The sequence below is a fragment of the Exserohilum turcica genome (genome assembly GCF_000359705.1).
Source record: "Exserohilum turcica Et28A unplaced genomic scaffold SETTUscaffold_3, whole genome shotgun sequence".
Lineage (NCBI taxonomy): Eukaryota > Fungi > Ascomycota > Dothideomycetes > Pleosporales > Pleosporaceae > Exserohilum > Exserohilum turcicum.
In genome coordinates this window covers 1,905,743-1,931,994 of record NW_007360136.1, presented here as the reverse complement: position 1 = coordinate 1,931,994, position 26,252 = coordinate 1,905,743, and the positions used below count along the sequence as shown (strand labels likewise).

Sequence of the window (26,252 nt, the reverse complement as noted above, 5' to 3'; positions counted from 1 at the left end):
TACTCATCAGTGGTTGAGGATTGATAAGAGTGTCAGCAAGCTGACGTCCTGAGCGCTAATCTCATAGGGGGACATGAGGGCAGTGCAGTGCATTCGATAGTGTGTCGAGGTAAGATACCGAGGCTCAATCTTACAGACAGCCGTGTCAGGCTCACACAGTTGAATCTTTTGGAACAGATGGTCCTGGTATGCCTGTCGTTAAATTATCGTCAGTAAGGTTGCGTGGAGTCCGGAAATAAACGACTATAGATCTGGGATTGGTAATGCAACCAAGCTTCGCCACAATCCTCCCGCAACCACTGGGGACAGACTTGTGGGGTCACGAGGGGCATTCTCTGGCCCTTACGTATCGAAAGAAGGCCCAGAGGCAGACCGTCCCAATGGCCACTGTTGTATGGCGTGACGGGCCTGGCGTTGAGGATGCCAATGGCTACTCGACTACTGTGACTGTGGACGCGTTCACCCTCGTAGTAACGACTGGCGGACCCTCATTGCCGTTACACGGCATACGAAGCCCTTGCCCCAGCCATTCCACGGCAGAGTCATACTGCAGGTGTCTTATCAGCCCTACAGGCGGCCATGCTCTTACATCATTCTGGCTGCGTGTGGTGCATCGGCACGCCCGTTGGAGAGGCACTAGGTGCCGCGAAGGGTAAGTGCTCCACACCTTGGGAGCCTCGGATTTGTCCGAACGAATAACGGATGAAATTGCCGTTTGCATGGTGCTTCGTGGCCGCCGTTCCCGCTACACCTAGCCCTACCACTACTGTATGCCTATGTCGCAGACGCGGCAATCTCGTGCGGTGAAGCAGCCACGCAATGATGGCGTGTGGCTTGTGGCGCATGCAATGAGGCAGGCCGGGAATAGCATCGTCACGGTGAGGGAAAGCCACCAGCAAAGCCAACTGGATGGGGCCAAGTGCACGCCCACCGAGGCTCCATGGAGATGCTGGGCGGCTTGAGGGGGCGTGGTGTGCATAGTTTCTAGCGGCTTGGCACCGTGTGTCGCCCTTGCATCGGCCCTTCCGCTGTTCGTCTACACTTACATTACACCAGCCATCTGACCGACACGCAGCGCTTCCGGCGACACTTCTAGCATCCGCTTGGAGCAAAATCCGTACCCGAGACCACTTCCTGGACCTCGTCGTCATATCCGGCCCAGCCAATCATTTGTGTTGGCGTCGTATACCCGTCAGAACTAGCCCAGTTGGGTTCTATGCTGCGAACACGTGAGTTGACGAGCTTCATCTTCGTCAAAACGCCCACCGCCAGTCTGGCGGGATGTGGGCACCCAGCCTTGTAGCACTAAGCCTTGTACGCAGCCACAATGTGGGAGCTTGTCCAGGAAGCGTAGGAGAGGGCTGCCATCCTGCATACTTCATACACAGCATCGTCCAACGGCCAGATGGCGACCGACGGGTGTCGACAGCGAATATTTTTGAATTCGTTTCCCTGTATTCTTCCTAGTTCCACGGACGCTGCCCAACGCACAACACAGTACTAACACGACGCACTGAAGGCTTTCGACAGGCGCCCCAGCGGTAAAGTATGGTTGGTGTCCCAAAAAGTACTGGGTGCCTCATCTGCCGGAAAAGGAAAATTAGTAAGTCCTCCGGGTCCCTTCACAGTGGAAACTTCTTCTGACCATCACCAGAGTGCGGTAAGGCTCATCCCAGGGCTCGGGCTCGCGCGCGACTCAAGCACCCTGACTAATAGCGAACAAGACGAAACCTGGCCAGCTTGCTTGAACTGCCAAAAGAACGGCAAATCCTGCCCTGGCCCCCCAGCACGACATACTTTCAGAGACCTCGGTCCTAGATTTAATCCCAGCTCTGCGAGATTTGCGGCAGACCAGGCCAGTGCACCAGCGGGTAAGCTGCGCCCGTCCAACACAAAGCCTGATGTTCACATGAACGATAGAACACCGAGAAAACCGCTTGACACAGCTCAACGAAAAATACGCCGAAAATGGCTCAGTTGTCCACAAGTTCAGGATATCGAACGGTGGTTCGACACTTCGAAAAAGGTCCCCGCGCTCAGTGTCTGCGAGTTTGAGTCCGCCCAAGTCTCCTTTTCTGAGACAGCCGTCGCCATCGCAAGATCAACAGCTCGCCTACGCCTTGATTGCAGCTACTCGAACGGGAAGTGCTGGACACCGAATGTCCGTCTTTGGATCGTTTATTCAAGAAGTCCCAGCAAGGATTGGATATAACCCCGCCCTTGACGCAGCCGTCACCGTCCTCGTAAACGTCCATTCATCGCTGGTCTATAAGAAGTCAGCGAACGAGATTGTTTCCCCCGAGCTCTACATCCGTGCCATCAAGACATTGCAGACATGTCTTGAACACCCCCAGCTCGGCCTATCACCCGAGACACTTTGCGCATCGGTCCTGCTTGGTCTGGTTGAGGTAAAGTTGACTCGTTCTAGACTCATCTTTACAAGCATACTCACCACACCAGGCGTTTGCGGGTCCACGGACGGGCAACAGATATCTGACGCACGTAGGAGGCGCGGGTCGATTAATGGAACTACAAGGTCCAGGAACGTACCAAGACACCTTCACAAAGGAGATGCTGCGCTTCAACCGAGGTGGAATAGTAGGTTTACTTCCCATGATCTATAAACGGGGCTATTATGAAAATAAGTTCTCGGTTAACACGTGGGCAGATCATAACTTGCATGTACGAGCGTAAACCGTGCTTCCTCGCTTCGCCCGGCTGGCGAGAAATCGCTTTCGACAAGACAGGGCTTGGATTCGACGATTGTCTCAACACTGACTTGATGCAATATATGGCTGAACTGCCAGGTATCTTCAACCAACTAAAAGAGCTGGGCAACCAACACGTCTTTCACCTTCCGCATAACATGAGCTTCAATTTTGACTCAAGTGAGAGTTCTCACAAATCTTTCTCTGGGACTCCCCCATCGTTGGACTTTTCTTCCGACTCTTTCGATGATATGGACTTCCTGGACGAACTACAACCCATCAATGCCCCCTACTCAGTCGACACAAGCTCGTTTGCCTGTCCATACGAACCTGCACGATCTGCCTTGCTGCACAAGGTACGTAATCTTAAGGCTGCCCTTCGAACTTTGGGCGAGCATATGAATGCGAAGCTCAGAAATGGTACCGTTGCTGCTGAGGCAATATCCAGCGAAAGTGATAGCCCCATACGCAACATCTATCACTTCAACAATTGGCGAGATATGACGGCATACAACTGCTTCTGGTCTGTCGTCATATTAACGAACAAAGTTTTAACACGGCTCTTGCCACCGTGGGACCGAACTGTATATGATCTGCAATGCGAATGCCGATCCCTTGCTCTGGAGATCTGCAAGACATGGGAGGATGCTTGGGCTAGCAGGCCTATCGGCGCATTTCATACGGGCCTCAGTTTCGTCGTGGCGTATGAATACTGTACGACGGAGGTCCGGCAGTGGATCATCAGAGCTTTGAATTCCCTTCTGGACTACCAGCAGGTCGATGCATTCCGCTGGTCTGATGAAGTCATTACCCACATGTCTTCTAAGCTTGCTGGGGAAGGACCAGATCTTGCGTTCTCCAACATTAGGGTCTCAGGAGAAGGGACTTGAAGGAAGTGGTTCTCGAGTTCAAGATACACCAAAGCGACCAACATGTTCCGATCCTCCAATGCCGGTTTCAGATGAGAACATGATACCGGGCCGCGGTCAGTAGGGATTGCCTAGTGGATGTACGACAAGATACTGTCTTACTCGCGTTCTTACTTGCATGCGACAACTAGATGTGCAACCATCAGTCCTATATGCGTCGTAGAGCCGAAAACATCACATAGCTCTCGTGTCGGTAGTTGAATGCTGACCTCTCTGCTCCACATGGATACCGGGCTCTTGGAACGGGCAAGCCACGGCGGTTATTGCACGAATATCCAACCGTCTCATTTCGGTGGATGCACGCAAACAACAGGATCTGCAACACCCACTTCTTTTGACAAAGCCTGCCATGCTTACTTTCGGCATTATTACGAAGCAACTTGGTCATATCGCCGAGGTGGCTCCGCGCCCCCGCTGACTTGACGCGGGCTGACGGCCCGTAGCGAGGCCGAGCGGGATGGAGTCATGCACAGAGCACATGTAAGACGAGACTAAGACAACGCCAAAAATACGAAGTTGGCAGTGAAAGAAAAAAAAGAGTTGTTCTTCTAATCGCGATCTTTTATCAGCGTTGTAACATCACGTGTCGCATCAAAGTGGGATGTAGTTTTTCCTCTTCTTCTCTGTTTCTCGTTGTATCAGAGTAAATCGCCGATTCTGTAAAGTGAGAGAGGAAGAAAGAACTAAAGAAAGAAAAAGAAAAAAAAGCGAACACAAGGAATTGCTGCGACTAGTGCACGAGACATCAGGAGGTTAAAAAATAAGCTTAGACAGGGAGAAAAGGGGAATATATTCAAAAGCAAACAGCGGAATAATACAATGACTTTGTTTCTAGAAGGAGAAAAGTAATCCAAAAAAAGAAGTCGCCGCGCCAACGCACACACATACGGACCACGCTCCGTAGCAGCTGCAACATGATTCTCTCTTTTTTTCTTCTTTCTCTTATTCTTTTTGTTTTTAACCCTTTCACCCCGCCATGCCCAATCAACTCTCCAATCTCCATCCTCAAGACCATCATGTCTGAATACCACACCTCTTCTTGCACTCGGCACTCCCGATGATAGCGCCGGTGCCGACAAACGGGATCTGACTGCCGACGTCCTGCGTGTTGAGCGACGCATCGCCGAAAGCAGCGCTGATGATGTCCTGTGGGACGGACCACAGGCTAGGTAGGATGTTCAGTGTGCCGCTGTCGTCGGTGTTGAGCGAGGAGAGGAGGAGAGAGGGTTCGCAGTCTGTGGGTTGGGGAAAGAGGGTGGGGTTAGTTGGGGTGTGGAAGTGGGGGTGGATGTTGAAGGAAGGGTAAGTAAGCCCAAGGAAGGAAGAAAGAAAGGAAGAGAAGGTAGTGATGCGCAGAGATGAGTAAACCGTAACAACCTCCATCCCAGGAAGGAAAGGCAAAAAATCAAAGAAGGCGGAGGAGAGCAAGAATATAAAAACATACCATTATTCTGCATCATATGCAGACTCGCCTGCGGAAACACCGTCACCATCAACGGCAGCAAAGTGACGATTCTCACGCCAACGCCATTCTCGCCAATCATGTACGTGGTGGTGTTTCCCGTAATCGCCGTGACCATGTTGGTGGCGCGCGGATGCAGGTGTGGGGGCAACATGCCGCAGGGCGCGAGCTTGAGCAGCGCCACGCTGGACCCGAGGCCCGTGACGGCGGGGAACGTGGCGGCGTCGGCGGTAATGACGGCGCCCGTCGCCGAGTTGTAGTTGGGGTGCTGTGTGAAGTCGTAGGTCCAGTCTGCGGCGCGGGGGAGCAGCGCCGCGCGGTCAAAGGCTGTGGCGGCGGTGCGTAGCGCGGCGTTGAGTTCTGGATGCAGAGTACGTGATTTAAAGGTTTCGGTTGTGCTGGCCGTGGTGAGGAGGGCGAAGGACAGGAATAACAGGTTGGTGATCATTTTGATGGTGACGAGGTGGGTTGGATGGGGAGTGGTAGTGATGGTAGGAAGGGAGTATCAGATGCCAATGGCTGGGGAGATGAACGGTAGTTTGTTGAGTTTTATGATCGTAGGTAGGGGGAGTGCCCTTGATATAGCTTGACGACGAGAAGGTATGTTGATACTGGTGGTCTCGTTTACCCACGGCGTTTGTGTTGGCAGTCTGCAAAGCTGGAAGGGGGGGCTACAACAAGCCCTTAGTCCCAAAGCAGAGTGTGATAAAGTTCACCTGATGGTAACTGGAAGGGGGTGATTAGAAAAAAACTGGAGGCTGTGCTGACTGCTTTGGGGGCTAATATAGATTGATTTTTGGTGGATGAGTAAAGTAGTAAGCAAAGTTCGGGGTTGTAGTTTTGCGATCCTACACGAGTCAAGCCTATGTATGCGCGCAGACTTATATAGAAGAAGTGGGGCTGGCAAAGGCAAGGCAGACGCCCCAAGGAAATTCGGCGGTGGAGAGAAGATGGGCTTGAGAGAAGGGAATGGTCGAGCTGCTGACCGCTCAGTCTGCACTCGTTGTCGTAGGCTTCCAAGCCACTGTTACTCTTGCTTGGTGGAGGCGGTCATCAGAAAGGATGACCAGTCATTGGCCTGTTCCTGGATACGGGCTTCCCTGTCCTGACTTGTTTGGTGACCGAGTTCCAGGTATATTCTTCCAAAATGATACTGTGCTTACGACATTGTTGCTCCCGCTGGGAAAGTTAGAATTTAAGCTTATCACTTACAAATTGTCGTAAGATGAGCCTTTGCGGATCAAACCACCAAACACGACTACCCTCCTGAGGTACTTAGGTACTTAGGTACATAGGTACCTCTTACCTTCTTCCCTTTGCAAACTTGGTCTGTGAATAGCTGTTGGAGATTGCGACCATGTGTGCCACAGCATTGAACCGACAACCAGGGTAGAGCAAAGCCTGGCCAGAATCAGCTGAGATAGATTGCTGTATCATTATCTGTAGAGCGTATTGGTCTGTTCGAGTCTTTGTGCAAATGCGCTCGTAACCGAGTGGGGTTGTAAGTGCGTGATATTGATGCTGCCGTCACCCAAGCTGTGCTGCTGCGAGCTTTACTTGGTCAGAGACACCAATCTTGTGTAACCGGACATTGCTTGTGAGCGCTGCTTGAACAGTGAGTTTGCTGTTGGAGATGATTGGGCCAGCATAGATGATGGTACATTGAGCCGTAGTCGTAGGTCTTGTGCTGCCCGTGGTGCTCCAAGCTGCCATCAGCAAGCGTCTGGGAGCACTGACCATTTGACAGCCGCCATCAGGCGCCCAGGCGGCACAGACTGCCTAGAAAACGCCACAGTTATGCTCGACGAGGCGAAGTCTTTTGTTGGATGTTGGTGAGCAACGTTGATATTCTTAGTGATACCGTCGGCCTCAGAGCTTGCGCAGGTGATTGTGCCAGATTCAATGACACCCAATGGCACCGAAGATAGGCGTACAGACGAAAGGGCTCACGTGGACCATGCCGGTCGCATCATGGCTGTGCAGCATGAGCCTTATCAACTCAAGCAGCTGTGCATCAGCATCTTGCAATTGTCTTTTTCTTGTAGTCTTGTTATACCTTTTTCCTGGTCACTAGTCAGACAACTGTCACCGAAAAGAGGTGTATTGTCAAAATCAACACTGCTTGAGTTAGCGCAATCTGCAAAGTAGGCACATTTTAGTGTCATTCTTGGAACGTATTGCGACACGAAGCCTTGCTAGTCCTGCCACATCTAGTTCGGCGTCTCATGTAGACGGGTACAGAGCGTTGACGACTTGGAAGAGGGGCTGAGCGCATATGGGTCGATCAAAAAGTTTGTGTCATTGCTCTCAGGCTTAGATGCCGCAAGAATCGCAGGCCTCCAGCGCTTGATGAGTCTCCCAACCCCATATCCACGACTGATGCCAATCGGAAATTTCGTATTGTGATTTCGCTCGTGGGCGGTACAGGAGGTATGCCAATTGCGGAAATTCCGTCACCTGTTCGAGACAGCATCTTCGTGGCTTTTCTTTTCTGCACGCATAAGATAGGACATGATGCCCCAAACCCCTCTCATAGCTTCGGTGCGGTCATCGATGTTGAACAAGTCAAACCATCTTGTCCTCTGCAACTTTGGCGAGCACCAGTCGGCTTCTGCTGGCGTTTCAACAGGCAGTTTACCTTCTGTAATATATTCCAGGTATGCCGGGTGTATGCGAAATCTTAGCAGGCTAATATGGTGGTTCAATGACGAAACCATGAAGATCTAGAATGTCGGATCAGCAATCGAGCCTGATCAACTTGTCGCACGAAGCCCTACATCGTCCCACTTGACACTTTTGTCCTTACCAATGGCCTCGTATGTCACCTTGGGGTCCCAGAGCGGGTTTCCTGGTCGCAGCGTCTTCCAGACTTCAGCTGGCGTTGGCCTGCGACGGGCTTTTGAGCCGTCTCGATTTCTCTCAAGAGGCTTCTCCTCAGGCTTAGGAGCTGCATCCTTTGCGAGGATCTCAGTAGCTCCAATAGCCTCACCCACTTCGCCTCCAGGACCGCCGCCCCAGCGCGGCTTTGTTGTCCACCATTTACCCTCGCCCCCTCTCCGTTCTTTCTTTCCCTCTCTAGCTCTCTCTTGTGCAAGTAAAAGAAGCCCTCCTATCTCGCGCACAGCATCAAGAATGGACTGGGCTTCTAACTTTCCCGTTGCCCCAAAATTGACATCCGCTCTGCATTGCATGCCTAGTACAGGACCTTCTAAGCACCCCTGTCTAGCTTTCGTTCTGTCTTGCGGACCACGCCAGGCTACTGAGCTCATGCGAACAGGAAAGCGGACGTGCTCGATTGTGAGCACAGGCGGACGGCGGTGTGGGGAGAGCGTGACACCAAAAGCCCATGCGATGGGTTCGAGGAAAGAACGCACGCACTCAATGCGGTACTGATCCGGCATTTCAGCCCCGTTGCCGATACGGTAGCCCCGATATGAGCCTGGAGAATGATTCACTGGTGTACCCTCAGCTCGCATCCTTGCAGCTCTAAGGACTTCGAGAAGCTCAATTTTGTTCCGAAGTATACGATCGCCAGCACCTATCTCATGCGGCGAAAGTGTTTGAGAGCTTTTTTCAGTTCGGACTCGCATCGACGGTTTCTCACCTCCATTATCTTCCATCCTTGCCTTCTTACGAGGCTCTTCTGCACCGGGGGTACAGGCTCCCGGAGTTGTCGCAGAAGCCCGTTCTATATCAGTTTCATGTGTGGCTTGCTGTAGGTTGGCATCTGTAGAATCTGGTAGGGGGGCGGATGCTGTTTGTTCAGCATGGTTTGCTTCCTGATCTGACGGGAGATAGTCGTCCAAAGATGTATCCCAATAATATGCGACATTATCGAGGGCCTCCCAGAATTTGCGAAAATGAGCCAGCCGGACGGGCGGCTGTTGATTGCCACTGCTTTTACGCGTCAGAGTTGAAAAGGCATCTGCATTGTTGACAAAAAGCTCTCTTGCACGGACGAAGAAGTCTCGCTGGTCTGGTGGTCTCCTGCCATTGCTCAGAAATGCACCAGCAGCGCTGGCACCGGCAGCCGAATGGTGCTCTCCAGGGGCGTCGAGCCAGCATTTGGGAGGCAGAAATGACTCTGCATTGTTTGACAGAGACGACAGCAACGTTTCAAGGTCACATTCGGGCTGAAACGTGACATTTAGCAAGGCCAAGGTGTCCTTATCGACATCGGAAGGCTTCTTCAACTGCAGAAAACGGTCCGAGATGCTAACGCCTGGCTGGGACCAAGAAGCCGGCGGTGCTCGCGTCGACGGCTCGGGAGGTTGCAGGGCAGGAAACGTGACTGGTGTCGGTTTCGGTGGAGGCGACCTTTGTTTCTGCGTGTCATATTGCCCTGCCAGTAGGTTTCCTATGAACGAACAGCCCTGTATCAGCGACTAGATTGCACGTGCACTGCACGTCTCAGACGAAACATGTGTGAAATGCCCACCAAACAGACCAGGCTATGCAGGGCACCTTATAGCTGCAGCATCCGGCCAGCGCGCGAGGAATAGGAAGCAGCGTGCTATGGGCACAGGGTAGCAAAGAGGAGCTGCTGCATCGTGTGTCGAGATTTGTCCGCAATGCTTGTTGGTGATGGGAGTGCATTGGGGGGAGCGCTTAAACGGGGCCTCGGCATGTGCCCACGTGGAGCCCCAAGGAAACGGGAGGGGACGAGTGGAACGTGGACGGGCGACTTACCGCTGAAGCTGAACATGGCGGTGTGCTGGGGCTATATAGGGCGCTCTCGCAGGGCCTTGGGCTCGGGGAGGAGAAAGAAGGAAGCTGGGTGAGGTTGGGATGGGACGACGTCTGCGGACCTCTAAACTGGACGTGCGCACCCCGGGTGCAGCAGCGTCTCCACAACTGCATGCCACCAATGTGGACGTCCGCGAGCAGACAACGGGTGCGGCATGCTCAGGCAATTGTCTTGAATTGCGAGTCTGCAGTTTTGACAGCTGCTATGTGCCATGCGTGGCCTGGCTTGGCTGCCAAGCGCCATCAGAGCTCCTCCATGCGTGATCTCGCAGCCGACGGGATGCGCGCCGGCATCCACAGCGCGGGACTTGGCTGTGCAAAGAATCCAGGGAACATGCTTCCACGGGAGAAACCGTTGCATCGACATGATGGCGGGCCCTCTTGTCATGTCGGAGAGTCCATGTATGTGTATGTGCTGTGCCGTGCATGCTGCAGACAGGCCCGGGTCACGTGGCTGCACGTGGTCCCCCACCCTCCCCTCCCCTCCCCTCCCTGCCCCTCTCACCACTCCCCCCCCCCCGCCAAAGCTTGCCAACCCCCCTCACCACACAGCGGCCCTCGACACATCGGCCACGCCCATTCTCCTCGCCACCAAACACCATGGTGACGCCCGCAATCATGGCTGCCAGCATATCCCATCGGCTGGCTCGTCCCAGGGCTGAGACGGCGAGGCTGCCGGTGCTCAGAAACTGCGAGGCCTACGGCGCTTCATGTGTTGTTCGAAGCGCGACATGAAGCCGCCCACGTTTCAGACGCATACAAGCGCACCACAGCGTGCCAACGGTTGCTGAGAACCCGGCGACCCTCCGAACGGCCGCCACGGTGCTAACGTCGTCTCGCCGTTAACTATTCGTTCAAGACCGCCTACACGAATTGCTCCCTACTTCCTAGGTTAACATGCGAAGAGCATCCGCGGCGCTTGGGTCTTTTTTCTCTTAATCCTCATCTCCAAGTCCTTTCCGCCCTGTCTTTCTATGACTTGTTGCTCGAATGGCCTCCCCACCAGAGTCGATTACGACCGTGAATGGGAGACGATGCACACGTTCTCGGGCCCGGACGCTCGCCACAAGCGCACCACCATCGACTTCATCCATTGCGACGACTGCCGATGTCACAAGCTCGACTACCGTGCAAAACACGCCGCAAATACAGACCAGTGCTCCTGAGGCACTCTCCAAGCCTCCTCAACCGCCGTCGCTCCCGCCCCCGCCGTCGTCAGCACCACTTTCTCCACCATCGTCTCCTCCACCACCGCCCCCGCCGTCGTCACAACCACCATCGCTACCACCGCCACTAGCACCACCACCTTCAGCACAAGCGCCATCGTCATCGCCTGCACAGGCACCAGCATCGTCGTCATCGGCACCGCCAGCTACCTCTTCGACTCCGCCGGTGCCCGCAGAACCGGCACTCCAGGGATCGGCTGATGGCCTTGCAACGCCCACAGCAGACCCATTAGCAGGAACTTCGCTGACAGGTACGCTAAGTGCAGTCCCCACATCTTCCTCTGCGCGCATAAAACCACTTGCTCTTGCGTCTGATAGCCCTGCCACGGCTTCCTTGACTGCGCCTTCTTTGACTACGCCTTCTCTGAGCACGTCTTCTTTGAGTACGTCTTGTTCGGCTACGTCTTCTTTGCCCACGCCTTCTTTGCCTACGCCTTCTCGGGCGACGCCTTCTCTGAAGCAGCCAGCAAAGGCTCAAGCCACGGCTTCGGCCAAAGTGCCTTCGCAGGCTGCTGCAGTATCACCAGTTCGTCCTACGAGCACAACACCAACAAGCTCTGACACAATATCAACAGCTACCCCTACACAACCTGTTGCAACCGCGGGGCCGTCGGCTGGCTTCACTGGGCCGGCTGCATCCGACGCTGCCGGGTCTGTGGAGACGAACACGAACCCGGCGATTCCTCTCGAATCCATCACGAGTTCGCAAACGCCAGTTCCAGATTCTCCAGCCCTCGGTGAACCACGGCCAACGGTTTCCGCGACGAGAGGGTCTGCTGGCATCATTGCGCCCAGCCAGGGGTCGCCCGATGACGACAGTCCCTTGACCCTCGGAGCAAATGGAAATATCACAGGCGTCCTGGGAGGCGTCTTTGGTGGAATTGCCGGATTGGCCTTGATTATTGGGCTGCTCTTTCTTTACCTGCGTAAACGCAAATCAAGGCCAGTGAGATGGAACGAGAAGAGGCAAACCAACTCCAGTTTCCTTGAAAGGATAAGGACAATACCGACCGGACTGAGCGCATTTGTTGCAAGACTAAAAGGAACCCAAACCGGATCTACCAGCAACCCTTATCAGCGACACGTGCCAAAAGCCAGCGTCGACTCTCTATACGCAAGAGACGCCAACGGACGAGCTCGATCAAACAGTGAGGGGCAGGGCGTACTTGGCGTCCAGCGTGCGGGTTCCAACAACAGCAGGCCAAGCAAAGATGGCAAGAGGAACGGGCTTCGCCAAAAGCCAAGCAATGTGTCCAGCTATCGATTCCCTGGCATTATAGAGGATACAGGCTCGCCAAATCCATTCGCCGACCCACGGCAGACGAATCAACTCCTAGTACTCAACCCCGATCCACTTAGCACACCTGCGACACCCCAAAAGCCCGAAGCTACTGCAGATCCTGAACCAAGAGATCCGTTTGCATCTAGCTATGATCCACCAGAAGCGGCACCGGCTTGGGAAAAGGGCCATCAACGTGGAATGAGCTCAATTTCGGGGCACAGCTCACAAAATTCCTGGTCAATCTACACCGGCGACGACCCATTCAGAGATTCCTCGAATGTACCCCCAATGCCAAACCAGGCCGTGTTGCCTGGGCATACCCGCCGCCGTTCTTCGATGGCTTTGCCAAATTTCAATCCAGCTACGACATTCGATGCAAACTCGACTTTTGCGACCCGTGACTCTAGCTTTTTTTTCGGGGAGCCAGGGCCGAGTAGACCTGCAACCAACATGTTCACGCCAGCCTTGCCTACTCGTCGAACAATTCGGCAATCGGATCCGTTCGATCTTGACAGACCTGAAGTGCTCAGCTTTGGCAGCGTCAGCAGCGGAAAAGATTTCAGGGCTAGCTTCGGTCGACAGCCCAGCAGAAACAAACGCAACAGCAGCAAAGGGTTTAATTTTTGGACCCCTGCTGCAGACGGTACCTCCAACAACCCGGGTCCAGCGGACAGCATGAGACAGCCTGGCTGGGTTCCAGGCAGAGGAAAATGACGACAAAGACTGGATTTCACAGCAAGAGAAAACTAACGCACAAGCTGCTGCCAAGGAGCGCACAAGATGCGGTACATAATGAGCAAACATGTTGTTGCACGATGATTTTTATTTTCAACGATGGCAGGAAGTATTCCGCGGGTTCCATCATGTCCTTCTTTTCTAATATGTTTTTTGTTGCAACCACGACCATCATTACCAGCATGACCACCAACACTGCATAGCGAGATTTTTTCTGTAACATACATGTCCGACATTTTTGTAGCGTAAAATACCCCTCTTTGAGTTATACTGGGAACATCAAGGTACGATTCAAAAACAAACAAACAGAGCCTTTTCGGCATTCCTACCCCTTGGCCACTATGTAAATCATACGACGCGAGTGAGGGTGTGGCGCTTCTGGCCAAGGGATGGCCTTAATCTGAGGCAGCCTGGTGAAACGCTGGACTGAAGGGTTTGGAGGGAGGATTTGTCAATTCATCTGCCTCATTCCATGGAGCAAGAATGGCAAATGGCCAATGGCGTTTCGTTATGCGGTATCTGATAGAGTGTTATGCCTGCGCTAAGCTCAGACGAATATCTCACGGAAGAATCCAGTCCCACTCCTTGGGAGGCACGAACGAGCCAAAAAGAGCAAGGATGCAGTGGGTTGGATGCTTTGAAGACCGGAAAGAGGAAGCTGCGTAAGTGATGCCTAAGCAGAATATTGGCGCGATGGGCCAAGCGTTGCAACATACGAGTGTCAAGAGTGTCTAATGCAAAGTCGAAGAAAGAAAATAGATAAGAGAGAGTAATAGAGTACTGAATGGGCAAATGGGTATGTAATAATGAAAATACAAAGGGAAATCGTAGAGGTCGTGTAGACTAGATACATGGATAGAAATGAGCCATCAACGCTGGGGTATTACATAAATGAGCAATGTCGTAATTCAATATCCTCCTCTTTCTCCACACACACACACACACATGCAATGACTTGTATACAAAGCCAAAAAAGGAAAAGGAAAGGGAATCGGCAATTTCCACCACCACCAACCACCCACGTGCAACCTCTTACATCCACTTCTCCACATGCCTAAACGGTGGATACTTCAATGCGGATCCACCACGAGCGCCACCAGCAGTGGCAGCAGCACCCGCAGCCGCGCCACCTAGAGAGCCCCCGCCAGCGGATTTCCTCCTTACCCATCGGCCGCCGGCGGTGGCAGCCGCATTGCTGGCAGAGGCACTGGGGCTGGTAGTGTTACCGCCACTGGAGCTTGGCGCAGAGCTACTTACGCAGTCCCAGTCCCAGGGGACGTTGCGCCCGAGGACTTGGTAGCCCGCCACGCGTCTCAGGTTGTTTCTTCCTGGGCGGCCGTCTGTTTGCACGGTGCGGAGGGCCACGCGCGTTGTTTCACGGACGGTGGTAGGGCTGCGGCCGCTAGGCTGCATGATTTGAGTATGGTAGATTGGTTCGCGGGGCGATGCGGGGGCGCTGGGCGACGACGGGAAAAGGGGTGATGTGTCTGTGGGCGGGGATGACGGCGGAGACGAGCATGACGCTGGTGTTGATGACGATGCTGACGACGATGGGCAGGGTGACGACATGCTTGGTGTTGCTGGTACACACGGACGCGTAGGAGGAGGTCGTCTTGATGGCTCCCGTGACGGCGGCGGTCCACTAGGTGACGCCGTGGACCGTTTTCGGCCTTCCCCGTGTAATTTGACATCCGTCATGTCGTCGGTTATGTCGAGGCTGCCGCGGTAGTGGTGGTGGCCGAGCCCTAGTCCAAGGCCAAGATGGTGCTCGCCGTGTACGCCTACAGGGTGCATGTGCAGTGGGTGCAAGTGCGGGTGCCTGTGGTGATGTTGCAGATGAGGATGTAGATGGGCGTGAGAGTGTTTCTCGTCTACCTCGACGTCGACACTAGGCACCTTGATGCGTACGTTGGTGAGCTGGGGGACTGCCGGATTATGGTGTACGCGAACGATGTCCTCGACACAGGAGGAATCGGACGTAGGCCGGTAACCTTTCTTTTTGCCTTTGGTGGGTGTGAGAGTGATCCAGCACATGATAGGTGCTTCTACGTGGTGCCGAGATATCAACTGCAGAGTCAACACGCGGCAGGGGGTGAAGACGTGCTGGGGGAGCGAGGCGGTGGTACGCAGTATGTGAGAAAGCTGGAGTGTATGACGATGGGGGGCGCGAGGGATGATAATATGAATGAGCTGTTTGATCGTGAGGACGGGGCATTCAGAAGATGGACATGAAAGAAAGGGCAAGACAACAGGAAGTAACTGTGTTACTTATTCTAACCACTGGCACAAGACCTTTTTTTGTACATATGATCAGCTCCTCTTTCTCCCGTCAAACTTCCCCTATGATTTGGTGTCCTTCTTCTATGTATATACCCACCACCATCATCGCCGCCTCTTGCATAGTCACCCGCTAGCTCCCATGGTGTAGATAGCATATGGTACTACCACGCGGGCGGCGCGTCTGCAGGCAGAGTAGAGGACGAATGAGACAAGTGTGAGTAAAAGCAGTGCCTGCATGATTAGTTGACGTACCTGCATATGGGTAGATGCAAACATGTGTTCCGGTCCGTTGGGCGAGTGACGGGCGCTGCTGAGGTCTGGAGACGGGCGCGTGGGTTGCCGTCGTTGTCTTAGAATGACCTCGAGTCTCAACACGGTTGGGCATGTGACGGTCCAGCCACAACATCTCTTTGTTATACCTTGCGGCAAAGGACGCTGTGGAGCCTGGTGACGTAGCTGACAGTATTTGGCCTCGTAACAGTGTCGCTAGGTACGTCCTTTTTTTTTTGCAGTTGAGCCTATGCTGTGGTAGTCCTCCGGTGCGTGTGGTGCCGTAAGCGTGGTCCTTGTGAGATGTCTGTCGTCACTGCTACTGCCTCTTATTCCCTTCTCTTTCGTATTCCAAGACCGCAAATTGCTCATGTGGGCTGCGCGCCATGGTAACAAACCAGTCTGCGTCATGGCTGCCTGTGCAGGCATAGAGACGACCAGCGCTATGGCATGGCATCGGGACAGGCTTGATGCTGGTTTGATGATAGGCGCATGATAACTGGGTGTATCACAGTTCGCAAAAGGTCTTACGAAACCCGATCCAAGAGCATTTAATTGATGATGCTTTGATCTGATGCTGGCGATGAGGTTGACGCGCCAGTGCGGAGTGGGAGGTGAAGGCAGCAGCTGGGACGCGGCTGGCCTTGGCATTACCGACAACGCCGGAGCTTGGAGCTCACATCACCAACCCCAAACAGCCAACACCACCCCCACGGCGACTATTCGATCACGCTCTCGATACCCTCTGATCGTCGCCCATACACACAGTCGCCGCAGCCATGGATTCATTAGTCTCACAGTACAGCCGACCGGCCTACACGGAGGAGGGCCCGTCCGAGGAGGAGCAACTGCAGCTCTACAGCGGCGCTCCAGAGCTATCTCTCAAGTTTGCCCTTCCACCCGTCGCCCAGGTGCGCACTAATATTCTCCTGGTCAATCACAAGAGCGCCGTGTACTGACGATAGCATAGTCAGCATCATGGCTCCGCGCAATGACCGACGACTACTCCAACCCAAACTGCCCCATCAAGATCGCCCACGGTACCACAACCCTGGCCTTTCGCTTCAAGGGCGGCATCATTGTAGCCACCGACTCGCGTGCCACTGCTGGAAACTGGATAGCAAGTCAGACGGTCAAGAAGGTCATTGAGATCAACAGCTGCTTGCTGGGAACCATGGCTGGTGGCGCTGCTGTACGTAACCTCCACATGACAAGGCCATGTTGGGAGAAAGGCTGTGTTTTGACATGTTGTAGGACTGCCAATACTGGCTTGCATACCTTGGCATGCAATGCCGTCTCCACGAACTGCGGCACAAGCGCCGCATCTCTGTCGCTGCGGCGTCCAAGATCCTGGCCAACCTGGTCTACTCGTACAAGGGCATGGGTCTGAGTATGGTGAGTTATGGCGCGCGGTTGTATCAAACCATCCATCTAATGCTGATGGACAGGGAACCATGTGCGCCGGTGTAACCCCGCAAGAAGGCCCCGCCCTCTACTACATCGACAGTGACGGCACGCGTCTCGCTGGCAACCTCTTCTGTGTTGGTTCCGGTCAGACATTCGCGTACGGTGTGCTCGACGCACAATACAAGTACGACCTTGAAGACGACGAGGCGCTCGAGTTGGGCCGAAGGAGTATCCTGGCGGCTACCCATAGGGATGCGTACTCTGGAGGTTTCATCAATCTGTACCACGTCAAGGAGGACGGATGGGTCAAGCATGGATTCAACGACACGAACCCTATCTTCTGGGAGACGAAGCTCAAGAAGGGCGAGTTCTCCAACGTTACAAGCGCGTTGGAGTAGGATCATCCTGGGCAGAGCACCTATCACGTCCATGGATTGTAGCAGTGACGAACGCTGTCGTTCAGCTGCTATATATTCACTATACCAGTCACGAAATAGACACGTCAAATGAAATGAAGAAACCCATGTACACTTCACGCACCGTGGAAAACAAACAGCATGTCTTTGCTTTTTTTTGCTTTGAACATCTTCATTACAGAAGTCCTGGGACTATGCAAGTAATCCTCTACATACCTAACTATGAAAACAAAGAGTCGCAGTCCCCATCCATATGCTGGGCATTTCCGGAAGTCAAAAAAAAGAGAGAAATCAACGCCAGAGCCCCCTCCCCCATACCCCCTTACACCTTCCCATACGATGGTAAATAAACCAGAAAAGAGAGAGAGAGAAGGAAAAAAAAGACAGGTGCGTGTGTGTATGGAAATGTATGTAAATAAAAACACACACCTTTGTTGTTTTTTTTTCTTCTTTTCCCACAGTAGCGAATCATCGGGGGGGTATAAGTAAAGTAAAAAAAACAGCTTTTTCTTTGAAAAAGAGAGAGAGAGAGAGAGAAAGAAAAGTTTCAAGGAACTGGGAAATGCAGTGAACTGGAGTGAAGTGAACCTAGTACCTGAGAAGAAAAAAAAGAAAAAAAAGAAAAACAGGATTTTTGGAAAGAAAAGTTCGAACGCGAGGAAGAGGAAGAGGAAGAGAAGAGATGGGATCCAGATGAAGGTTTTGGAGTCTGACGAGGGAGGGGAAAGGAAGGAGGGAAGGGGTTATGCCATGGGAAATGCGAAAGTCAATTGTGACTTTTTCTTCTTCTTCTTCTGTCTTTCTTTCTCTCGCTTTTTCTCTCTCGCTTTCTCCTTCTTGTTTTTCGCATACTCTTCTTCTTCCCCTGAATATGGTAATGCTCGTGGTAGGAGTAGTAGGAGTAGTAGTAGGAGTAGTGTTCAAACGGGCTTTTCAGGCGCCTCCACCCCCACCCCCACCCCCAAAAACAACTTGAAAAAGAGTGAAGAAACAGGAATAAAGGAAGAAAGGAAGGAGGTAAAGAATCCTTCCACGTCCGGATACACACACACACACACAAAAGAAAGAAAGAAAGAAAGAAAGGAAGAGAAAACGAGAGAGAATTGCACTCTCGGTATGCAGAACGCATAAAAGACAGGAGGACAAGGGAGACGGGATCGGGGAGAAAGAGAAGGAAAAAAAAACATGAAGAAAAACATGGGGAGCTGGAGAAAATGCTTCATGTAAAAGAGTAAGAGAGAAAGGAGGAAGAAAGAAGATGATATCAGAGTATGTAACTAGACAAATACTGATAATGATGCTGATGATGCTACTACAACGCCCTACTAACGCCACATACACATACACACACACACACACATACACATCACCGACTTCGCCTTCTCAATCCCAAGTCTTCTTGTTGCAGCTGCTTGATGAGGTCGAAGCTCGCCTGGTCGAGATTGGGATCAATCATGTTTAGCATGCCCATGTTCATGCCTACACCCGTGCCCATGGTCATGCCGTGCTCGAGTTTGATGCCGTTGCTGCTGTTGTCGTGTTTCTTGTTGCCTGGTGTCGACTTTGGTGTTTTGCTGTTGCGGCCGCCGCGGGAAGGCGTGTGGCTTGCTTTGCGGGCTGAAGATTGGTGGTGTTGTTGTTGTTGTTGTTGTTGCTGCTGTTGGGTGCGGGTTGCTTTGCATGAGGTGACAGTGGGTGTGATGGGCGGAGGCGGAAAGTCGGAGTTTGTGGTAAAGTTGGTGTGGGTATTTGTCGCAGGCGATGTTATGTACGGACTGTAGCCGTTGGCTGCTGGCGAGGGGCCCGAAACTGGTGAAGAAGGATGACGGACGGCGTGGTGCTCTGAGGCGGGTTTTGATGTGAAGCCGTTCGTCTGTGGGTGAATGTTTTCATCATGAGGGACAGGGCCAGGCGTGAGTGGTTCTACGCTGGGTCCGTGGGGCTCGCCATTGTGTTGTGTGAGCTCAACACCATCCATAAGCATGGGATCGGTGGGCTGATACTCGACAGATGACATGACAGTATCGCCGTTACCATGGTATGCATTTGCTGCGTCTATGTTGTTGTAGTCGCCATTCGTGTATGCTTGGAGTGCAGGATCAACAGGCACTAGTTCATCGTTCTCGGGCGTCTGGTCTAGCGCTTGTTGGGCAGAGTAGGCGATATCCTGGAGGAAGGATGAGCCACCGTTGAATTGGCTTGGCAAAGAGTGCCGTGTGTGCATGTCTCCGTTCATGTACTCGTCTTCGTATGATGATGCGTGTCTCATCCGCTTTGCGGTTGATGCTGAATCTTCGTCACTGACCCGTCGTTTCTTGGACGCAGAACCTCTAGGAATAGGAATTTCGTTGGCTTTGATCGGATCGACATTGCCATATTCGTCATGTATGCAGCGGCGCTATGATTGTTAGTTGTGTACAGCGGTTCAAGTTTCATCATTCTCACCTTGCTCTTCCGACAGTCAGCACAAGCCTTTACTCTACCAGACTTGAGCGCGTAGGGATCTCCATTTACATCTGCCATGATGGGACCACCATTCACGGGACCGTTGGGGGCGTTGGAAAGGCTATCCGCGATAGAGTGATCACTAAGCCGACGTTTGACAGAGATGCCGTATGAGCCCGAAAGATCTATGGTGTGCATTCCAGGCTTCGACGTGTCAATGAGCTCGTCTTTGTGCTTGCATCGTATCCGTCGCTTTCTGCAAGCATCGCAGGCAACACGTTTGGGTCCGAGCTGAGAGGTCTTGGGTGTCGTGATATGCGGGTTGTTTGCCGACGGACGGAGGAAGCCAGTTAGCGGGCCAGAGGTGACAGGTACCATATCGAAATTGTGGAAATTCTCCGTCTCGACAGGGGGAGAAGGCTCGGGAACCACATCAGAAGCCTTGATACGCGCCGAAGACCTCTCTGCTGTTGCTCGCAGAGCTTCGTGAAGCGTCTCCCGCTCCAGTCTCTTGACTTGAGCCGCACTCAGTTTCTTCTCTGTAGTCTCGGCCACTTCGGGCAATATAGCATCGGAAAAGGCCCATGACGGGATGGCTTCGTTTCCGCGCTTCCAGGCAATCCACATAGCAAACCGCCGCGCTAGCACAAGCGGTTCGCCGTGGCCTTTTGGTATCGACTTGTTGACTGCACTTCGAGTCTTCTGTGGTACATCAATCTTTCCCTCGGTAATGAGAACGGTCCTCCAGATGTAATTGAGGAGGTCTGTCAGCCCTTCCAGCTCGTGTTTAGGATAGTACCGCCGATTGTAGTTTTGCGCGCCGAGGTGCGAGTTGTGTCCAAATCTGTCTGGTTCGCAGTAGATGGGTGTGGATCGTTTGAATTGCTCGCCGCCCTGCAGGAGTTCTTGAACGGGAACGGGAACCGGGTCGTCTTCGAGGTATTTGATGACGGTCAACCACATGATCTTTTGGAAGAAAGGGTACCGAAACTGCAAGGCCACCTTGGTGTTTTTCTCAATTTCGAGAATTTTGATTTGCATGCCGTAATGTATCCGAGTGAGAAAATTGCCTCCAATGACGAGACTGTCTTCGGGCGTCCAGACTGCATGGATCCAGCCAGACGGGATCAGCATCGTGTCGCCAGGGTACAGGTCGACCCTGTAACACTCTTTGACTTGTTTGCCGAGCCAATCATGGCCTTGATTGGGGGAAAGACACCAGTCTTCATACTTCTTGAGGTTTTGCTTGGTTGGCGGGATGAAAAAGAAGACCTTTTTGCCTTTGACAATGTGGTAGTAGACCGAAGAACCACCAAAGTCGATGTGAAAATCAGTGAAGCAGTCGGCGACAGACATCAGACAGTAAAACTGCACTGGCGGTGGTGGGGCTTTGTCATCTTCCCGCCATACCGAGTCTTGAAGGTCCATGTCCCGGACGGCTTTAGGTCGTCGGATGAGCTTTCCCAGTCGGCTTCGAGATACCTCCAAGCTGATGACGTTCCGCACAGGCTTTTCTCCTTGCTGCTCGTAGTAATCCGCCCATTTCCCCATGGTCCACTTCTTGACTTCGCCCTCCTGAGCCTTGACGTCAATGACGGGTACAGGTTCGTTCGGACCGTAGAGTTCTGCTACGCGCCGGACGGTCAATCCCTTGGGGATGACCATGTCGAGACTGTCTTGCCCGTCGTCTTTGACTGTTTCGTATTCAAAGTATGATGTCGTCGACTCGTCTTTTTGCTGGTCGATATCATCGGCCTCAGCTGGCGCCCCTACTTTGGGGTTCATATCGCCCGGAATTATAATTGGCTCTTTGAACCCGTTCATCTTCTCCAAAAAATCGCCAGTAATGAGCTGCGCTGGCACGCGTGCGAACGTCTCGGGTGTGAAGGCAATATCCCCATTCTTGAACGCTGAAATATAGTGGTGTTCTGGGTTATCATCCGACGTCTTCAGCACCCCTTCGTTTAGACCAGCGTAGTCAACAGTGGTGTGGGCTCTGACGGATTTACGAACCTCTGGACCATGTTAGAACTATAAGCCCAATGTGCGTCGGTAGACCTACTCGTTGTTTCACCAAACTTGGGTCTACACGGCTCGCAGTAGAATTTATTTACCTCCCGCACCTCCCGCTCGCTGTTGAACCCAGCACAAGGGTAGTGATACCACTCTTTGCAGCCATCGCACCCTATCCATTGCTCGCCGTCACCGACTTTGACCACCGACTCGGAAGACTTGCAGGTGGCGCAGATGAGTTCTGGTTCGACTGGGGCGTTTGCGGGCTGAGACGGTGTATCGGGGGGCGCAGTTGCAGCTGGTTGCTGGCCGAGAGGAAGTGACTGGGCGCGCGAAGAGACTGACGGCGGTGGTTCGTTGGGCTGTGGCTGGGTCGACGCGGAGAAGGAGTGGCGGCGGGCTTGTGTGGGCGAGGTATGCGCAGGCTCGGTCAGCGCTGCTGGGGGTATAGAGTTCTCGGCTGTAACGGCAGCAGGCAGCTCGGCTTGCAGATTCGAAGGCGGTTGGGGCTGTTCTACGGCTCCCGTAGTCTCTCCAGACGATGCGCCCTTTGGCTTGGGGGTCCTCTTTCGCTTGCTACTCGTCGTGCTAGCGCCGCCACGTCCTCCGCGTGCCTTGCCTTTCGGCCAGCCCTGCTGCTTCTTTGCCTTGGGCTCTTCCACGGGAGCGTGGCCTTGCGCTGCATGCTGTGCAACTGCACTTGGTGCTTCGTCAGGTGATGTGTGGATATGCGCAGCCGAAACGGTCCGGGCTGTATCGGCTGGCAGGGCCAAAGGGTGCTTCGTGTCTACGGGAGGCTGCGTATGCTGGTGGTATCGATCGGCAGGCGGCGGGGGCGGCGCTGTATATGGGCTCGGAGGCTCGACTGGCTGCTGTGCTTGTCCTACAGGTTGTTCGGCTGGCGCTGGTTGTGAAATGCTCCACCGCTTGGCTGTCGACGGCGGTGATTGTGCAGTCTGTGTAGAGACATTGAAAAAATCCAGCAAAAGCTGGGCATCGGACAGCCGGTCGTTGGGCTCGCCGGTGGGCTGATAGATGCGGTTGCCATTATCTGCCATGTGCTCGACATTGTAGGACCAGCCCGGAAGGTGGCTCGTGGCGGGCCTCGACTGAGCCTGGCCATACTGCGGCGAGCCATAGACCTCGGAGCGCGCTCTCTTTGCCGGCCGCTCATTGAAGGGATATGTGTGGTCTCTGGGCAGGGCGTGTGCCGGGGCGCGTTCGGCGACGGGGTAAGGGAGGGACGAGGGCGATTTCGCGGGGTGTGAAGAGCGGCGCGACGGCTCCGCAAAGGCTGGGCTGGTCCGCTGCGACGTCACGGCGGCGTCTGCGAGCGTCTCGATAGGCGATGCCTGCGCCCGAGAATACTGCGGTGCATGGGGAGGAGGCACGGATCGCGACGCTGGCTCATACGTCACCGGCGGCGGCGCCAGCTTCGGCGACGCGCGCGTACTCTGCCCGAGAGTAGGCGTATGTGTGAGAGCGCCATTACCGTGTGCGCTGGCTGGCAGCGGCGCTGGTGGAATATTCGCCCTGCCGGCGGGGTGCGCTGACGAGAGCTCGGTGGGCGGCAGGATGGGCGACAGCGGCTCGTAGACGGGGGGCGGAGGGGTGGCAGCACGCGCCGAAGCTCGCCTGTAGTGCTCCTTGAATGAGGAAATCCGTCGCATGGCGGTGGTGGGCGGCCGAGGGGGGTTCGATGGGGGCGTCGGGGGTGCGAGGTTGCTCCTCGGACGGGCGTCTCACGATGCGCGGCTATGGAGCAGCGGCACTGTAGGCGAGGCGGCGTGCAGGCTGGCAGACGGGCGCGGGCATATCCTGAATTGAAGCGACAGTGGCGCGGCGCAGAGGGAACGAGCGGCGAGGGGGGGGGTGGTGGTGGGTGCGAGGAGCGAGGTGGTGGTGGAGATGTCGCGGGGACTGTATTGGGAATGTTGCGGCCGGAGGACCAAGGCGATCGCTGGCGACGATGCGACGGGGGGTGGGCAGGCGGTGGCAACGCAGAGAAATGTGCCCAGCAGGGGCGCAGCAGGGCGATGGAGGAGCAGCAGCGCCGGGCTCTCGATGACGCTCGCACGACGGCTCTCTGGGCTGCGCAAGAGGTTGGGTGAGCTATGGAGCGTTGAGCCGCTTCATTCGCTGCCAGCCCGCAACTCCGATTCGAGCGCTCCCGGGTGCGTCTCTGGCAGCACCTGGACGGTACGCCCACGCCCCAGCGACGCTTTCCGCTGGCTGCCTCGCTGGCTCGCCCGCCCGCGCTCTGCCGTCTTCTTCTCTCTTTCTCCCTCTCTGCGCATGCCAAAAAAAAGGCCGTCCGCCTCCCGCACGCGGCGCCCGTCTTGCGCTCACGGCCACGGGCGGGCATGCGCCTCGCCTGTTGCGCTGCGGCGGCCGCTCCTTGCCTCATGTGCATGCGTCACGTGGCGCTGGGCGCTCGGGCCCACGCTCGCCATTCATGCATCGAGCCCGCATGTTCACCACCAACCTCTATCTCCGCTACCCACGCCTCCCACCGCCCGCCCGTCCATCTCCCAGCCAGCAGCTAGTCCGTTCGACACCCGCCACCGTCGCCAAAGTATGAGTCGAGGAGGAAAATTGGCCCCGGAAGTCAACCGGTACGTGGTCCCTTGTCCGCATCGCGTGCGCAGGCCAAGGCCGCTGCCGCCCACTCCCTCGACATTTGCGCTAACACGTCGTTTGCATAGAGCTCTCTTCGTCAAGAACCTGAGGTCGGTCGCCCCATGCCCCGTCGCGGCGGCCCTGTGCGCTAACCCCGTGGCAGCTTCAACGTCACCCCAGAGGAACTCTTCGATCTCTTTGGCAAGTTCGGCCCTGTGCGGTACGTCGTCTGCCTCTTCGTCGCCATGCGCCCGCGCGTGCGGGCGTCTGCGGTTCGCGCGGATCACTGACCTCTCCGCAGCCAGATCCGCCAGGGTATCGCCAACCACAGCAAGGGCACCGCCTTTGTCGTTTATGAAGACGTAATGGACGCAAAATCGGCCTGCGACAAGCTCAACGGCTTCAACTTCCAGAACCGATACCTCGTCGGTGCGTGCATGACACCTGCCGCGTAGCACAATGGCCGCTAATTGCCGCAGTACTATATCACCAGCCAGACAAGATGCTCAAGGCTGCGAATGATCTTGCCGAACGCCAAGAAAACCTAGAAAAACTGAAAAAACAACATGGCATTGACTAGGGGTGCGAGAGGCCTCAGGAACAGGTGATATCACGCGAGCAAAGCAAAGACAAGACTCCTGTGGGCCTCAAGACCGATAGCGTAATCTCAAATCGTTCTTCGAGTCGTGGCGACGAACCGCGCTCTACCTCAACGTCGACGGATTCGACCTTGGCGGAAAAGACCGACGCTCCTTCCTCGATTTCTCCGACCCCCGTCTGCCGCCATGGCGACTGGCGCACTCTGAAACAATCGCTCAAGGGCCTATGGAAGTCGGCTCACGGCGTTAAGAGTTCGTGATAGGGTTACGATCCATGGCAGATTGCTGCATTTTCTTAGAGTGGGATCTCTCGTCAGGATAGCTGGTGACGAACAGGCCGGGTCGAACAGATTGCAACAGGCCTCAGCTTCCATTTCTTAACATATCCAACGGTCGGCAAGCTTAAGCGCCCGAGTCACAATCAAGGAATCCTTTTTCCTTCGCATACACTGAGTTTGATTCCCCGTGAAGTTTGCACAACTAATGCTACATCGGTATTACGGTATTAACAAATATGGCGCAGCTTACACGATCTACATTGGATGCTGACAGTGACCACCTACAGTGCCTTCCGCACCTTCCGATCAGCCTTGCTCTGGCACGAGCACGGCTATTTGACCGAGCTCATGGTTTAGAGAAACCCAGTCTAATCCCTTTGCGAGATGATCAAAGCTGAACTCGGCCACCACATCCAAGCCCCGGTGCTTGCCAAGTTTTCGAACGCCAGTGTCGGCCATGTTGATGATTTCTCTAACATCATCGCCCCTTTATATTGTGTGGCCATGCCCTGTGATGCTTTGAAAGGCCAGTTGCATCGTGGAGATTTCAATATCCTTCATTGCGCCTGCGCCCATGCCCATAATGCAAGCTCGGCCGTACTGCTGAAGGCCGCCGAAGGCCGTGTGCACGTGGGTGCTTCCTCAGGCGCCGATTGGTGTCATCTCGACAAAGGTATCAATTACTCCGTGTTGCTGCAAACTGGCAACGTCCTTGTTCACGTCTTTTGTACGCACGACGCTTGATACCAGACGGGCAAGCGCGCGTTCGTTGCGTCCCGTTGCTATAACAGTCGCACCCATTGCAACACCATTGCAACAGCTACGCCAACTGCTGCT

General features: G+C 54.3%; 8 protein-coding genes across 8 annotated transcripts; 4 read left to right on the top strand and 4 right to left on the bottom strand.

Annotated features, from left to right (window-relative positions):
* Positions 1-1,548: 1,548 nt before the first annotated feature.
* On the top strand, positions 1,549-3,598 carry SETTUDRAFT_154670 (uncharacterized protein; the record flags this gene model as incomplete). Its single annotated transcript, XM_008029363.1, has 5 exons — positions 1,549-1,603; positions 1,725-1,871; positions 1,921-2,408; positions 2,461-2,598; positions 2,669-3,598. 5 exons carry the CDS (start codon positions 1,549-1,551, stop codon positions 3,596-3,598), a joined length of 1,758 nt encoding a protein of 585 aa, XP_008027554.1.
* Positions 3,599-4,428: 830 nt separating this feature from the next.
* Positions 4,429-5,547, bottom strand: SETTUDRAFT_179623 (uncharacterized protein; the record flags this gene model as incomplete). Its single annotated transcript, XM_008029362.1, has 2 exons — positions 4,429-4,872; positions 5,082-5,547. 2 exons carry the CDS (start codon positions 5,545-5,547, stop codon positions 4,652-4,654), a joined length of 687 nt encoding a protein of 228 aa, XP_008027553.1. The 3' UTR covers positions 4,429-4,651.
* Positions 5,548-7,386: 1,839 nt separating this feature from the next.
* Positions 7,387-9,435, bottom strand: SETTUDRAFT_179622 (uncharacterized protein; the record flags this gene model as incomplete). Its single annotated transcript, XM_008029361.1, has 3 exons — positions 7,387-7,822; positions 7,877-9,390; positions 9,417-9,435. 3 exons carry the CDS (start codon positions 9,433-9,435, stop codon positions 7,553-7,555), a joined length of 1,803 nt encoding a protein of 600 aa, XP_008027552.1. The 3' UTR covers positions 7,387-7,552.
* Positions 9,436-10,835: 1,400 nt separating this feature from the next.
* On the top strand, positions 10,836-13,278 carry SETTUDRAFT_42227 (uncharacterized protein; the record flags this gene model as incomplete). The annotated part of the gene is made up of 1 exon (XM_008028899.1): positions 10,836-13,278. The coding sequence occupies one exon, from the start codon at positions 10,836-10,838 to the stop codon at positions 13,065-13,067; it is 2,232 nt and encodes a 743-aa protein (XP_008027090.1). The 3' UTR covers positions 13,068-13,278.
* Positions 13,279-14,120: 842 nt separating this feature from the next.
* SETTUDRAFT_20588 (uncharacterized protein) lies at positions 14,121-15,122 on the bottom strand (the record flags this gene model as incomplete). Its single annotated transcript, XM_008028720.1, has 1 exon — positions 14,121-15,122. One exon carries the CDS (start codon positions 15,120-15,122, stop codon positions 14,121-14,123), a length of 1,002 nt encoding a protein of 333 aa, XP_008026911.1.
* Positions 15,123-16,353: 1,231 nt separating this feature from the next.
* SETTUDRAFT_163798 (uncharacterized protein) lies at positions 16,354-17,570 on the top strand. Its single transcript, XM_008029360.1, has 4 exons — positions 16,354-16,549; positions 16,609-16,830; positions 16,893-17,033; positions 17,087-17,570. The coding sequence occupies exons 1-4, from the start codon at positions 16,418-16,420 to the stop codon at positions 17,441-17,443; spliced, it is 852 nt and encodes a 283-aa protein (XP_008027551.1). The 5' UTR covers positions 16,354-16,417; the 3' UTR covers positions 17,444-17,570.
* A 1,257-nt stretch (positions 17,571-18,827) lies between these two features.
* On the bottom strand, positions 18,828-23,589 carry SETTUDRAFT_154665 (uncharacterized protein; the record flags this gene model as incomplete). The annotated part of the gene is made up of 3 exons (XM_008029359.1): positions 18,828-19,859; positions 19,907-21,921; positions 21,969-23,589. The coding sequence occupies 3 exons, from the start codon at positions 23,587-23,589 to the stop codon at positions 18,828-18,830; spliced, it is 4,668 nt and encodes a 1,555-aa protein (XP_008027550.1).
* Positions 23,590-24,422: 833 nt separating this feature from the next.
* On the top strand, positions 24,423-25,552 carry SETTUDRAFT_42223 (uncharacterized protein). Its single transcript, XM_008028898.1, has 5 exons — positions 24,423-24,534; positions 24,625-24,648; positions 24,702-24,758; positions 24,840-24,967; positions 25,018-25,552. The coding sequence occupies exons 1-5, from the start codon at positions 24,497-24,499 to the stop codon at positions 25,116-25,118; spliced, it is 348 nt and encodes a 115-aa protein (XP_008027089.1). The 5' UTR covers positions 24,423-24,496; the 3' UTR covers positions 25,119-25,552.
* The last annotated feature ends 700 nt before the right edge of the window (positions 25,553-26,252 follow it).